Here is a 14902-nt window from a genome sequence, read left to right as displayed (position 1 = left end):
ACTTGCTGTTCTTTCTGTAGGGAATACTATTCCTTTGCAGATATCCACATGACCTGTTCCCTTACTTCATTTAGGTCTTTATTCAAATATCACCTTACTAGAGACGCTGTCCCGTCATACCTCCAATATATAGCAGTACTTGCCTCCTTTTGCTGATTCTCTCACCCTGATTTATTTTTCTTCCTAATTCTTATTCCCCACTGACATACTATGTATGTGTTTATTGTCTGTCTTCCTCCACTAAAATATAAGCTCCTTGCAAGCAGGGATTTTGTCTGATTTGATGACTGCCATTTTGCCAGGGTCTAGAATAGCACCCGACCCATAGTAAGTACTCAATAAATCTGTGTTGAATGAATGAAATGTGCTTCTCCTTCCCCATTTTCCTTTTTCCTATTTATTTTTCCTGAGGCCTCCAAAGTTACAAAGTCCTCAAATAACATGTTGACTCTGGAAGTGTATCATTCTCCCTGAAGTGCCTAACATGTAGTAAGGTCCTCCGTGGTGTCAGGCAGCCCAACACGAAGTCTGGAAGCTCGGGTTAGGTTGAGAAAGGATTTCCAATCATTAGCTAGTTGTACAGAAATCCACGGAAGGGAAGATACTACGGGATTCTAAAACCATTCTAAGGAGTAATGGCCAAATTCATCTGTGGAAAAGAAGTCTCTTTGGTTCAGGGAATTGCTTTTAATGGACCTTTTAGTTCTGCAAAGAAAGGCCTAAAGTCTGGGCAGGATAGAAGAGGCTGAGATTGAAGGGCACAATTTTGCTCTCAGTCTATTACAAAGGTGTCTATATTGGTAAGAGAAGTGTTTTTATGTTTTCTAGTTGCACTGGCTGATCTGAAAAAAACAAAGTTTAAACAGAGCTAGAAACTTAAAGAATAAAGTAGAATGGAGAGGTTTTCTGTTCAATATGTCTGGAAGACTGGGCTGAAGAAGGTATCAGAGGGGGCTCCTGGCAACATGAGGTGCTTCACATTCAGTTTTATTTTGTCTCATAATCTATGAAGAAATTTCCCTTATTAACCCCAAGTCTTCAACAGAAGCTATGTTAACCACTGCCAACGTCAGCCTTGTGTTAGCACTGCCTTAAGGAATCAATGGAGACTATGTCAATGTTTTGGATGGTGAAGGTCAAATGGGACCAGGGAAGAATGAAGAAGTAGTGGTGAGGCGGCTAGAGGAGGTGGAGGAGAATTTGGAGGACAGAGATGTCAACAAGGAGAATGTAATCACTTAGAGAAATTCTTGGAAATTTGACATAGGAATCAGAATTTCTTGCAATCAATATAATATCCGTATTTGGATAGTAAAAGAAAAGGGACTCGGAGAGAATGAGAAATTTAGGGACTTTGCGGTCCCTAAAGTGAATTCTGCATCACAGAATTCAGACTTGAATCTCAGTGGTTATCTACTTTTAAAACTTTATTTAGCCATAGAAACCTGTTCATCAAATAAACTATTATATAGAACCCAGCAGGTAAAACAGAATAAAACTGAGCCACTGCGATGGAAAGGGATAGAGGTTTGAATTTATGCCCAGTTGGCTTTCCCACTGGATCCCACGTTGGCCCTCAGGCCCCTCTGGGGAATCCCAGTACCCCAGGAACATAGTTTAAAAACCATGGATCTGGAACTCAAAGCAAGAATATACTCTTTAATATTCCAGATGTTTGATCTTTCAGCCTGACTCTGAGGGCTCATTACCTGCTAAGCAGCATGTCTCTGAGCCAGCTGTCACTGATGGGGTATTCTCCTTTCTCTTGAACCAAATTCCTCAACCCTGGGACTTCTATCCACTGGTCCTGGTGTAAAAATCAAAATAAGCCTATTCTTCCCTTCAAGTCTTTGAAGACCTCTAATTTCCTTCCTTAACTTGTCTTTGTTCCAAGTTAAACATTCTCAACCCTCCAACTATTCGCAAACTATTCTTACAGTTCATATGCTATTTGGGCACCTGAAATTACTGATATTGATTAGAGAAAACAAACAGCATAGATAGAGTTAAGACCAAAACAGGGGCACATAAAAGAGAGGTACAACCACACACACTATTGAGGGTAGTAAAGGAAAATGAGAGATGTTGACCTGCTACTCTGAAAACTGTACAGAAATATGTCCTCCCCCCTACCCAACCCTGCCCGCCCCTGGCACTGTGAAGTGGGTTGGAAATCAGGTCGAACTTCATTCATCTCAGGGCTGTGCCCTGGATCACTCCCTAATAGTCACCAAATCAGAGATACGAGGGGATGGCTATCGACAGTGGAGGCACTCAGCTCGTACTATTATTATTTTTAAAACATCCTCCAGCAGCTGGGCTCCGGAATTCAGGACAGTAAGTGCCTAGCATGGGTTCATCCCCACTAGTCTTAATTGACCACATGTGTATCCACACAGTTATTGATCCTTGCCTAATGCCATGGACTCTATTAACTAAAAACAAGTGACATTCTGTAACCATGGATCCATCAGTTGTTTCGCAGCAGCATGTATCAGAATGTCAGCATCGTTCAGTGGTTATTATTGGATTTATCTCGGGCACTGGCTTTGGTGGAGGCTGTAGGGGTCAGGGAGGCGAGCTGCAACACGTAGGGCTAGTTGCACAGCTGGAAAGTATGCGGCCAGCTCAGTATGAGGGCGCCCCACCAACCTCCGTGAAACAAAACTTCGGCTTCCTGCTATCGAGGTGCTTCACACACACCCTATTGGTGGCTTGAGGCTTGGAGACACATGCATGTTGTGCATACCAGCAGTGGCAGACAAGGAAAACTGCACTTGACATAGGAGGGTCCTTTCAGTGCCGATCCTGCCTCTGCGTGCCTGGACCATATCCTTTGCCTGTGATAAAGCTCTTCCATGAGTATAAACTGCTTCAGTCCTGTGAGTTCCTTCAGAGATGATTAATGGGTAATTAACACAGCAAGGGTGAGAAGGGACTTCAGACACAAGCCATTCTGCGGCCTGAAGGGTGCTTCTGATGGGAGAGTGTTAGTGTTTGGTGCTGAAAGCACACAGTTTTGTAAGTGGGTGTGATGAAGTACAATACTTAGTTCTGTTGGATGTTAGGGAAGCACGTCCAGAAAAACAACAGGCACGTGGTCTGGTTTGCTCCAACAGAAAAATATTTCTAACTTTGAAAAAGAATGCATCCAGCCAGAGTTGCCAGGTATGTGTGCAAACAGATAGAGAAGGACCACAGTGTTCGTCCTCATTTTTTTTCTTTTTCCCACACGCTCTTTTATTTTGTCCCTGTACCTGATAGGGGCAACACTGTGGTTTCATGTCTTTTTTCCACAAATAGAATATTATACATGCTTCTGAATCCTAAATAACGTCATTGGTATTGAAGAAAGAATCAAGGTATCCCATGTCTGCCAGGACTATGACAGCATTGACAACAAAACAGAGGCTTGGGAAGGAAGTCAGTTCAGGAGGGAAGAGAATGTGTATATATGAATGAATGTATGTGTGCATACATGTATATTCAGATGTGTCTGTGTGGTATGTGTGTGAGAGAGTATGTATACACACATGTAATTTTCACACACCACGTATATGTAGAAAAAATGATCTCTGATTAAAAATGAAACAAAATATAACCATTTTATTCTCTTAGCTCAGGATTTGAGCTATATCTAAATCCAGGCTCTGCCACCTGCCGGCTGTGACTATGTACAAGTCAGTTAACTGCTCTGAGACTGGTTTCCTCATCTATAAAATGGCAATTTTTATTGTGCAAGGTTCTGATGGGGATTAAAAGAGATAATGCATGGGCTCTACATGTTATCAACCATCAACAGATTTCCAGAAGAGAAATTTTGACCAAAATTTGCTAACTTCCTTTCTTTTCTCTGAGGATCTGTAGTGAGAAGAGGAAGGACAAGAAGGGAATGGAACTCAGAGAAGAAGGACCAAGGAGGAGGACATGAGGAAATAGCATTAACTTCACTCTACTTGTCTGCACTGGAATAATCCCCTAGGAACCAACCAGGAACTCGCCTATCAGTCAACAAAGGCAGCTAAAACATGATCTCCTGACCCCACTGTCCTCCCTGCCACCATCCACTTGCTACGGAGTCAGAGACAGGAGGCCACTTACTGGGGATGCAGTGGAGGGTTGGCCACAGAGGGTCTCCAGCATCCCCTGTCAGGATGTTTTATAAGCTAAAAATGCTGTGCCATTTCACATGCTTCTTTAATCTCATGTTTACAATTATCCTGAGAAAAAGGCATCACTAAAGCATCTGAGTTGCATAACGTGCTGACCTGTAAGGGCTGAATCACGATTTGAACCTAGTTCTTCCCATTACTACACGGCTTCCTCCTCGATACCAGAGCTGCTTCCAACTTGATGGGCGTTGCTGGCGTCCTGTCCCATTCGCCCCAGCTCACCTGAGTGCACCAGCAGCTGTATTAGAGGGTTGTCAGCCCTCTGTCAACTGTGTCAGGCACCTATGTTTCTTGTGCTCTTTGAGGGTTTTCTTGTGACCACAGGAGCTTGCAAGGAACACAACCTGGAAAGGTAGGGAAAGGGAATTTAATGTCCCCTAGGGTCCCCTGGGGCAATGCTCAACCAACTGGGGTTGGAGAGAAGCACTTACATTTCAGCCTCTGGCATGTTCTGAGTGGTTTCTGGGGATGCCCCCAGCATGAGAGCCCCAGATGTTCACAGTGTAATAACCCACCCATAAAACATGTCCTTCATCCGCTCTTGCCCCTTCCTGTCTCACTTTCCCCACTTCCTCACACGTGCTTCCTCGGACACCTCCTATGTAAAGAACCCAGGCTAAATCTTTACCTCAAGATCTACTTTTGGAGGAACCCCAACTGAGTCAAATTCTAAATTCCATGTGGTTGCTGCTACTGTTGTTATTGTTTTGAATTACACTACATTCCCACCAAAAAAAGTAACAATGACTGTGGGGTGCTGGTCAGTCAGAACCTCATTAACACTTTTAAGGCTTGAAAAAACTGAAGATAGTGTTTCCCATAAAGCAACAAGTTATTCCTCCTGTTTCACGAAGTACCCTTCTTCCCAGCAGCTGCTCCAATTTCAAAGCAGGACGATGAAGGCTTTGAAGGTGCTCTGTTAATGCAGTTACAGATCCAGATTGGGTATGCTAGCTCTTAAACAATGGACTTCAGGATATATGCCAAAAGTAGAACATTGTCTCTCGACATAAGAAAACAACTGAATTGGTAATGTTAAAAAAAATCTGTAAGTATGATCAAAGTGTTTATATTATGGAGAACAAGAGCAATCATCTCAACATGCATTCTAGATTTATCAACTCTGCACACATATTTTAGGAAGATTTTGAGAGATTTCAATACAATATCTAAAAATGACCCACCATTTTATTTTTAGCAAGAAGAGATTCTCAGTTTCTGGTAGTTGTCTGTAACTATAGGCTGAAAATGTTTCGATTTTAAAACATATATGTGTAAAATTCTCACATGAAAATGAGCGGTAGCACAGCCCACTGCAGTGTGATGGCTTTTGATTCACAGTTTGTCCCGTCCAGAGATGCCAGACTCACGTCACATGCAGTAAGTTCACATCACACGTTTTGTTTTACAGACTCTAACCATTTATTTAACAAAATGGAAATTTCTAATATCTAGCACTTTTCTACATTTAAAATTACAGGGAAAAGAGACTCGTGTTCTACAGTATATAATGATTACAAAAGAGTTCGTTATCAGCTTTGAATGGTTAAAACACTTTCTCTGCTGATTAGGACTCCACATCCTTTAGTGAAGTGAGATGACATTTTTCTTGTGGAAAAGGCCAGTGTTTCTTGTTGGAGGAGATGTGTCACCAGTACAACCTTCCCTTCACTCAGACCTGTCTATCTGAGGATTTCTCTTACCAGTGAAACAGATGGGAGTCCATTTCACTATTTTGATTCCCAAGTCAGATATCAATCCTTTTCACTTAGGGAAGAACTCAAACGTATATAAACCAAAAGGCGGAGATTGCTTTTTCCATCCTTTTTACTCACGTGACGCTCTGGAAACTCACAGTTTTCTTGGTGGTTTTGCTCGCGTGCTGATCCCTGTTCATGGAGCTATTACTAGTGCTCATGTGCAGGAGATGTTTTGAATAACGTCTAGCACCCACAGGAAAGAACAACAGACCCCCCAAATTTGAATTTTGTTCTTGCAAACTCTAAAAGCCAACGATCACTTGTGCCTTGCAGAATCTGGGGGCTCTATTCCCAGGTGCAAAGTGCATTTTCCGGGTTTCTCCAGAGCAAAGGCAGGGTGGACGCCCTCATTAAACCTGTGCCTGATGATGAAGAGCAACTGTCCAGTCTCAGAGTTTATAAACAGGAGCCTTTGGGTGGTGTAGTCCAGTAGGATGCCCACTCTGGCGGGACGCTCTGTCACGTGGACATCGCTCACAATGCCACTGTAGAAAAATGTGTATCTGAAATGGAATGGAATGGGAATTGAAAACTTTGGAAATCTTGAAGGACCATGATAAAGAAAATCACTTGGAGATAACCGATTGTGCAGTTGTTCACCTCAATTCACAATGAGTTGCAATAACATTGTCCCAAATACTTTAACCAGATCCCTCCTAGATGCTAACATGCATAGCTCTTCCCAACAGACGAGTATTTTTAATAATTTTGCTCCTTCTACATTAGGAGGCAGTCCCAGAATAACCAACATATGCCTCCCTTGTGATTTTTCTCAACATTTTAATTCTTTCCCAGCTGCCCACGTGTTTTAACTACTGCATTCATGGTGTGTCATTCTTTTGAATAAAACTCCTTTGAGGCTGCCATGTACTTTAAAAAGTACCGCGGGCTTGCCTTCCATAAAGTGTATTAATTTTACCATTTAAAAATTTTGTAAGTAACTTACATAAGGACCTTTATGAAGTTTAAGAAATATTTCATTATTTTTGCCCAACTTCATCTTTTGTACACTCCCACTGCCCCAAATCAACTTTCCTTTTCATCTTCTCACCCTTACAGCCAAGGGGGGGTGCCTTTGATTTCTTTCTTCAATTCAAACAAATTCAGTTCAACATGTAGTCATTGGGCATATCTGTGTGTCCTGTACTTTGCTAGACCTCTGCACCTCTGGGGGATATGCAAACCATAGCATACTGTCCTTGCCCCCAGGGACCCCATACTCTACTAAGCAGGAATGAAAATTGTTGATGACTTAAACATGGGCTGGGGCTGAGTGAGACTCCAGTTTAGAGCACAGATGGGTAAAGTGTTTCCTTACACATTTAATGGACCTGGTTTAGTTGTGAAAGGAAAGGTTCAAGGCCAGGCTGGCAAGGAGAAATTGCTGAACAGAAGAAGTTAAATTGCTCTATGCAAAAAAGTAACACAAGGTGGGAGTTTTCTCCTGGCAATCTTAGAAACAGAGGGTGGAGCCCTGAAAACAGAAGAATAGAAGAAATGAGAGATGGAAGAGAAGAAAAGAGATGAGGGACAGATCTGTGGATATGATAGGTCTGAGGGTGGGAGTGACACTGGGAAGACTGGGGCCAGAGAAACTGGGTGACTCTGGTGTGGCTGAGAAGGACAAGGACCTTGAAGACCTGTGACATCTCTCTTAAAGGCCCAGAAGCTTGAGTGCAGGAATATTTAGGAAATGGCAAGTTAGCAATTTCCTCGCTGAATGACGCTCATGTGAAAGGGCAGAGGTTCACGGGGATGGAAGGTAAGCGAGACTTCCACAGTGATAAGGAACCTCTTCAGTGCCTTGCTAATGTGAAATACGGCAGAACATTATGAAGTTTTAGAACCTGTAAAGCACACAGAGGCTGCAGGTGGCAATGACGGAGAACAGCAGTGGGCTGTTGTTGGGCTGCCCAACTTCACCCTTGGAGAACAGATGGAGAACAGGCTGGGGCTCTTACAGAAGGGGCTTGGGGAGCAGATGGGCTCACATTCAGCCAAAGAAGAATGGTCAGAACCGGATGGGGATAAAAGGGAGAAGGCGATCCAAGCCATCGGGGCAGCAGAAGCAGCGATGAGGTGGCAGAATAAACCTGTATGTCACGGAGAACATCACCATCTGATTGATGGGTTAGGAGGGGACATGTGAATGACTTTAAGGATATTACCCGGATAGGTAAGTCAGAGGCCAGGCTCTAGACCTGCCCTGTCCAATAGAGTGGCCACCAGGCACATGTGGCCACTTAAATTAAAATTAAGTAAAATTAAGTAAAATTCAAAATTCAGTTCATCAGTCCTATTAACCACATTTCAAGTTCTCAAGAGCCACATATGACACCATTTTTCTATTTTTGCAGAATGTGTGATTGCGCAGCACTGGTCTAGAGGGTTCTGAATGCCCATATAAGCCATCTCCCTACCCTGCTTAGAAGGTCCCCGGTGCCCACAGGCCCAGCCCTGGTCAGTCCCTGAGCTAATCGCTACCATGGAGGTCAAGGAGGGAAAGACATTCCTTGAAGCCTTGGACCCACCAGTTCTACAGGGCCTGGAATTCGCCCTGTCTTGTTTCTGCCTCCATTTCCTACTGAGCACATCACTTCCTTCTCCAACCTGCACTCCGGCCTGAAACCAAGCCTATCTGCCGCGGCCTGACACCCTCCCTATCCTTTGGACTGCTGGTCCCTGTTCAAACAAAGGTCATCCAGAAGCCTGATTCTTGACGCCTGCATGACCCTGGAACTACCTTGGCGAGGTTTCCCACCTGGGTGGACCACCCTTGTGAATCTCACTGATGGCCCAGAATGAGCCCAGCCAGACTCCTCCCCACCCTGGTGGCCACTCCCCTCAGGCCTCCTCATACTCCAGCCTGGTCACATTCTTCCTGGCTTCCCCCTTCACTGTGGTCCCACCTGAGTGTCGACACCACTGTAGATGTTTGTAGATTTTTGAGCAGAAAAGGAAGGGACGTGATGCAAATGATGTTTGAGAAATATTTGTCAGCTGTGACACACAGAATGGCTTGGAGTGGGTGGAGACTGGAAGAACACAGGCATGTTGGCTGTGGATGAAACTAGTAAAGGAAACAAAGCCTTGAACTAGAGAAGTAAGTTAGGAACAGACAGGATGAAATACCGTTGATTCTTTCTCCTTAGAATCTCTTCATTTCTCCTAGCCAGTTGTGACATCTTAAAGCCTGATGCAAGTAGAATCAAGAGTAATACCGCTTGGGGCTTCCCTGGTGGCGCAGTGGTTGGGAGTCTGCCTGCCGATGCAGGGGACACGGGTTTGTGCCCCGGTCTGGGAAGATCCCACATGCCGCGGAGCGGCTGGGCCCGTGAGCCATGGCCGCTGAGCCTGCGCGTCCGGAGCCTGTGCTCCGCAACGGGAGAGGCCACAACAGTGAGAGGCCCGCGTATCGCAAAAAAAAAAAAAAAAAAAAAAGAGTAATACCGCTTGGTTTAAATCATGAAGCGAGAAAAATGGAAAAACACAGGAGGGTCTGCTATAGCAGTACTCTCAGTAACCTGAAGGCCACGGTGCTCTAATTTGGAACATGAAATGAGGCATTTAAGACCTGACCTCTCTGTGCTGTGACCACACACAGCACACTCCTCCTCCCAAAATCTACAGAACCTACCCTGGGCCCACAGAGCCAAAGACCAAAGTTGTTGAACCTGCTGAATGAAATGAACAGTTCTGTTTTCTAGAGTCTAGAACTCTGTATTGGACTCTCGTCTTTGGTTTGGGTTCTTAAGGGTTCAAGTGTCTAAGGAAATTTTCATGAAATCAATACCTAGTTCCAGCTCTAAGTCTACCGATTATAAACTCTGGGTTTGAATGATCTTTCAGCTCTAGGAGGAGGCTGAATATCAATTAATCATCATGGCTCTGCCTTGATGGAATGTGACTTTAAATAGCTCTTGGAGATGGTGTCCTTATGAACCATGTCAGAGAATCAAACTCTGTCAAGTAGGATGCAGGGAGAGATGTGCAGCCAGAAATATGCAAAATCCCAATCTGTGGGCCTTTTTCTGGGAACTTGCGAGCACTGCTTCCTTTTTAAGCATTACATTTGAATAATTCTTCACATTTGATTCTTTATGATTTCAAAGCTCTTCCTTGTACCTGACTTCATGTGATCCTCACAACCCCAAAATGTAGCAGACCAGGCATCACTGTCCCCTGACAAGACAGATGAGCACATCAGATACGCTCATTAGATTAGCCAACTTCTGGGGAGTAGTCAATATGAGGCTAGTCGAGAAGGGAGCCAGGACTAAAATCAGGTTCCTGGCTCCAGTCTCATGCTCTTTTATTAGACTATCTTGTGCACATATTCAGTTCATAACATGCTAGCCTTATCTAACGCAGGTTAACAGCTTTTTCACATCAAGCGATTAAACAATACTAATGAGACAGGCTGGGACCTGGGACCCTTTACTGCAGCACTTGCACCTGGACAAATGTCTTCTTGAGCAACAAAATACAAAGAAACTATAAAGGACTAAAAATAACTGCATGCATGTCCAGTTGGGGCAAATTATGAACAACAAGATACAAAAAGGCCAAAACCCAACTGCCACTTCTGAGGTGCCGGGAGCAAAAGCAGGGTACTGCGCATGATCCGTGCCCGCGACACCGCCAAGGGGGTGGGCGGACCACCTAAGCCACGCCTCCCGCCTGACCCAGCAATCCTCCCCTACCCTCAGCCCATATGACGGACCAGCTCACTCCCCCTCACAGAGCGGGCGTGGGTACCTATTACTTGTTCTCGCTCTCTCCTGCTGCGGCAGGAGTCCCAATAAAGCCTTGCTTGCATTCCTCGTCTGGCCTCTTATCAATTTCTATTGATTAAAGAGTCCAAGAACCCAGGTCGGTAACACTAATAAGACCAGAGGTTAGTCAGCTTTGTCTGTAAAGGGCCAGAGAGTAAATATCTTAGGCTTTGGGGCCATTCAATCTCTATTACAACTAGTCGTCTCTGCCATTGTAGCACAAAGGCAGCCGTAGGCAATACGTAAACAAATGAGCTTGACTGTGTTCCAATAAAACCACATTTACAAAAAAAGCAGCGGGTCATATTTGGCCTATTGGGCTATAGTTTGCCAACCCTTAATATAGACCAGCGGCGGTGGGGTAGGGGGGTGGTACTGGGGACCTACTTCTTCCTCAGTCCTGTTGACTCCTCTGTGGAGGGAGCCCTTTCGGCCTTACCCTTGTGGTCTCTCCCCACCCTGGGGTGAGTTTTGAAGGAAAAACTGGCCATGCATGTGTTTCCCTAACTCTTCCTGACAAGTTTCCTGAGGAGATGCACATGCTTCTCCAGGAACCTACTCTGCCCCACAGGATGGGAAGCTGCCCTGGCCAAGGCTCTGCGTGGGTACAAGTCTGTCTATTAATAGGGTTCGATATAAGAAACATTCTTGCTTTCACATAGGAACCACATTCTCTAAAACCGGCTTCCTCAGTAATCAGAGTAGTAGTTGAATCTCCAAATACTTGAGTCTTCTGTTTTCTTTCTCAGCTGACTCAGAACTTGGGCAGGGAAGTGAGAGGTTATTTATTAGGTCCCTCAGAGCCCTCTGCCTAGACATCAACGCATGACACTTTGATTAAGTGGGGAGGGGCAGGCTCCGGCTTACCTCTGCGGCTCAGAGCAGTGCATGTACCACGCGGTCTCTCCTTGTCCCAGGGCGCCAGCCTGCACCGCCGAGCTGGAGCAGATGCCCAGTCGGTACGCTGGGCAGTCTGTGACAGTGGTTTCCCAGTAGTGCTGGCCACAGGCAGGCAGCTCCTCACCCAGCACTGATGGGATTCTGCAGGCAAAGTTGATCAGGAATTGCCAGGCTTTGTCTCATAAACACCAACATTCATAAATGTGTACACAGTTTAAGCAGGATTCTATCCTCGGAAACTGCTGGAGTTTGACTAAAGACATTCATTGTTCATTGTGCCCCCGACCGTGACCTGATGGCCACAGAATTCCCCAAACCCTCAACATGTATTTAACACATTTCTACTGCCACACTCAACACACATGTATTACACATAGCGTCTCTTGGAGGGACTGGGAAACTGGAAATTAGAATAATGGCAGGATAAAAAGAAATGGCACAATCTCTGCTTTCAAGGAGAGTGAGGAAATATAAGGGAGGCAGGTGGAGAATTCCAAGAGAGCATGACTTGCAAAGTTTTCTTCCAAAACTTGCACATACACAAAAAGGAGTCTCTAAAACCTTCTCTCACAATGGGTTCCAGTGTCTGCTGACTTTCCTGGGCACAGAGACCGAAAACGGTGCTGCTCCTGAAGAGCAAGCTGTCTGGGGAGGCCAGAGCAGAGCGGAGTTCCACCTGGATGAACCAGGTGTAATGCTTGTGCTCCTCAGAGGCTTGTGGTCAACAGTCTTTGGGACTCTGGCCTCTTCAGATGGTAGCAGGTACACCTGAGAGGTTGTCGAAAGGTCTCTTTTTGTCTCACCTCAGCTATTTTTGTAACAGACACGGTGAAGTGAACCAAAGCACTTTCCACTGCGGATGCGTGACCTTGTTTGCATGAATTGCTCAATTTTGCTTTGAAATGGCTGAGACAGCAAGGAAGCATTTTTAATTTAAGCAGCATTAATATTCAGTCAGCACCCTCTCCCTCTCCCCCTTAACAGATGAGAAAGTGATTAATGCAAAGGAATGTACTTCATTTTCTCGTGTCTTTACCCAACAACCTCATTTCAGAGAGGGGGCTACTGATGGGCCCTTGCTCTCTGGAGCAAAGCCCAGCTGCCTGATATTTATGAGTTAATTTTCAGGTTAATAATAAATAAGTAAAATTCTATCAAATACATTAGTTATTATCTATGAACTCTTACCAACCTCCAATCTATTTCTTTTCTCTTTGATTTTTTTGAGAAATCCAAAAGAGACAGAAAAGCCCAATCTATTTCTTAAATCTTTTTTTCCCCTGAATTCACTCATTTGTACATGCTTAGCATCTCCAGTGTTCTGGGTCCCAGGCTAGATTCCGGAGATTAAAGATGCGGAAGAAGAGGCTGTTGCTTGAGGACTAGTCAAAATAGAGCATCTGACCAACGACTCCACAAGTGCTCAGACCTTTTTGCGGATAAGATCAAGGGTGCCAGGGCCCAGAAAAGGCTTGGTCATTTCCAGGAGCAGGTAACACCTGAGCTGAGCCACAGACAGATGAATAGCAGACTGAGAGGAAAACAGCACAAGTCGCCGTTGGTGGGCTCAGGGCTATACTGTGAGAGCACCCTGGGCGCATCAGTGCCAACAGCAGTGTGTTTCACATGCTTTTCACGTACTTTCTCCCATTTGACCATTTTGACCCTCAAAATAACCACGAGAGAGTGCAGGCAAATTGCAGAGCAATCCCCCACCGTGCCCTCAGCTTTTGGATTTCTTTACTTTGCTGCTTCCTTTTGTGGGAGCTTCTGGGGGATGTGGTGGTGGGGGGGGGGGGGGGAGGGCAAGATCCTGAAAGTCCTGCATGTGGCCAGAACCAGAAACTCAACAAAATGTCATTCTCCTCTATTCCTTTTCAAGTGGATAGATTCAAAATCTGGTTTGCTGTTGAAATAATAGAAGAATTAACCCAGGCTCTTTTTTCATTGAACCAGAGATAATGCCTTAGAACAGCCTATGTGTTAAACAAAACCATCTGTGCTTATATTTCCAATAAAAATACTGACACTTGCTCCAAGTTTGAATGATCTCTGTCACTTTCCCCCTAGTAACGAACCATAACTGAACTGTATGTGTGCGTACCAATTTATGCTCAATGTCACACATACCAGGCATGTGCACTAAACCAACAATGTGCTCAGGTGAGGCCACACTGAGGTGACACCCTCAGAAGACTCTCCTGCGGAGGCATCTCGTGCTTTCTTCTTCTACTTACTCTGTCAGCCGTCTCCTCTCAGTGAAGCTGATCTCTGTTCCATCTGAGGAAATCTGCAGAGCAGGATGAGCCGTTTCCCTCAGCAGGAGAAATCTCGTTCCTATTGTAGTTAGAAAATAGGATTATAACATTACTGCAATGTCGAGCGCTATCCCTGGGCCAAGCCCCGCATTTCAGATCGTAGTCTCCCTTGCTTCTAACATCAAAATCCTCTGCTCAGTGTTTTCAGATCCACAGCAAAATTTCTTCCGTGATAAGGACTAGTGAACATCAGTGGCTGGTCACCTCACCCGGTGTGCTTCTCCTGTACTAGCGCTCACTCTATTATGCAAAGTATGCTCCCTGAACCAGCAGCACCTACCTACCTCACCTGGAAACTAGTTAGAAATGCAGAATCTCGGGCCTGCCCCAGACCTCCTGAACCACAATCGGTATTTTAACAAGCTCCTTGGGAGATTCACGCGCACATTAAAGTTGGAAGATGCAATGGTCTATCTAACCTCCAGGAGCGGTTCTAACAGTGGACAGTACAGGCACCATTTGGGACTGCAGGGAACACACTTCTGGACAGACAGCCCTCATGCCCTCTCTTTATAAACATCAGGCTGGCCCTAACCACATCACACCCAAGGTGCGTGCACAAGTTTTTGCTGGTTAAGCAAATCACGTAATGTGCCACCCTCAATCTTGCCATCTTTGGGTCTAGCATAAGATAATAAAATGATCACTCTTCCACTCCTCATTTCTTTTCACAATAATTGAGAACAGCCAAGCATTTTTTTGTTGGCACCATCAAGGGTATTTTCCCCAAAATGCCCTTGAACAGTTTCATCACTTTTTTGAGTTGCTCACTCATTCATTCATTCAACAAACATTAATGGGCACAAACCATGTGCTAGGCATGGAAAATAAACAGAAGAATAAGACTAGAAGCTTGTTCATAGAGTTCACAGTGTAATAAAATAAGAATATCCTCACCCCACTCTTCCCCCAACACACACACACTCAAAACATACCCACAAACGATAGCACATTGTGAACCAAACAAGGATCATCTG

General features: G+C 44.8%; 1 protein-coding gene across 1 annotated transcript in view; it reads right to left on the bottom strand.

The window, feature by feature from the left end:
* Positions 1–5614: 5614 nt before the first annotated feature.
* The window catches only part of CMYA5 (cardiomyopathy associated 5), a 106249-nt gene continuing 96961 nt past the window's right edge, over positions 5615–14902 (bottom strand). Inside the window, exons 11-13 of the mRNA XM_079916971.1 lie at positions 13845–13944; positions 11575–11748; positions 5615–6435 (exon numbers count right to left, since the gene is read on the bottom strand). Coding sequence (XP_079773097.1) covers positions 6189–6435; positions 11575–11748; positions 13845–13944 — 521 coding nt within the window. The 3' untranslated portion in view covers positions 5615–6188. The remainder of the gene's footprint in view (positions 6436–11574; positions 11749–13844; positions 13945–14902) is intronic.

This window comes from Stenella coeruleoalba, assembly GCF_951394435.1.
Source record: "Stenella coeruleoalba genome assembly, chromosome: 3".
In the NCBI taxonomy this organism is placed as follows: Eukaryota; Metazoa; Chordata; class Mammalia; order Artiodactyla; family Delphinidae; genus Stenella; species Stenella coeruleoalba.
The sequence above is the reverse complement of the archived record's forward strand: the minus strand, read 5'-3'. Positions and strand labels throughout refer to the sequence as shown.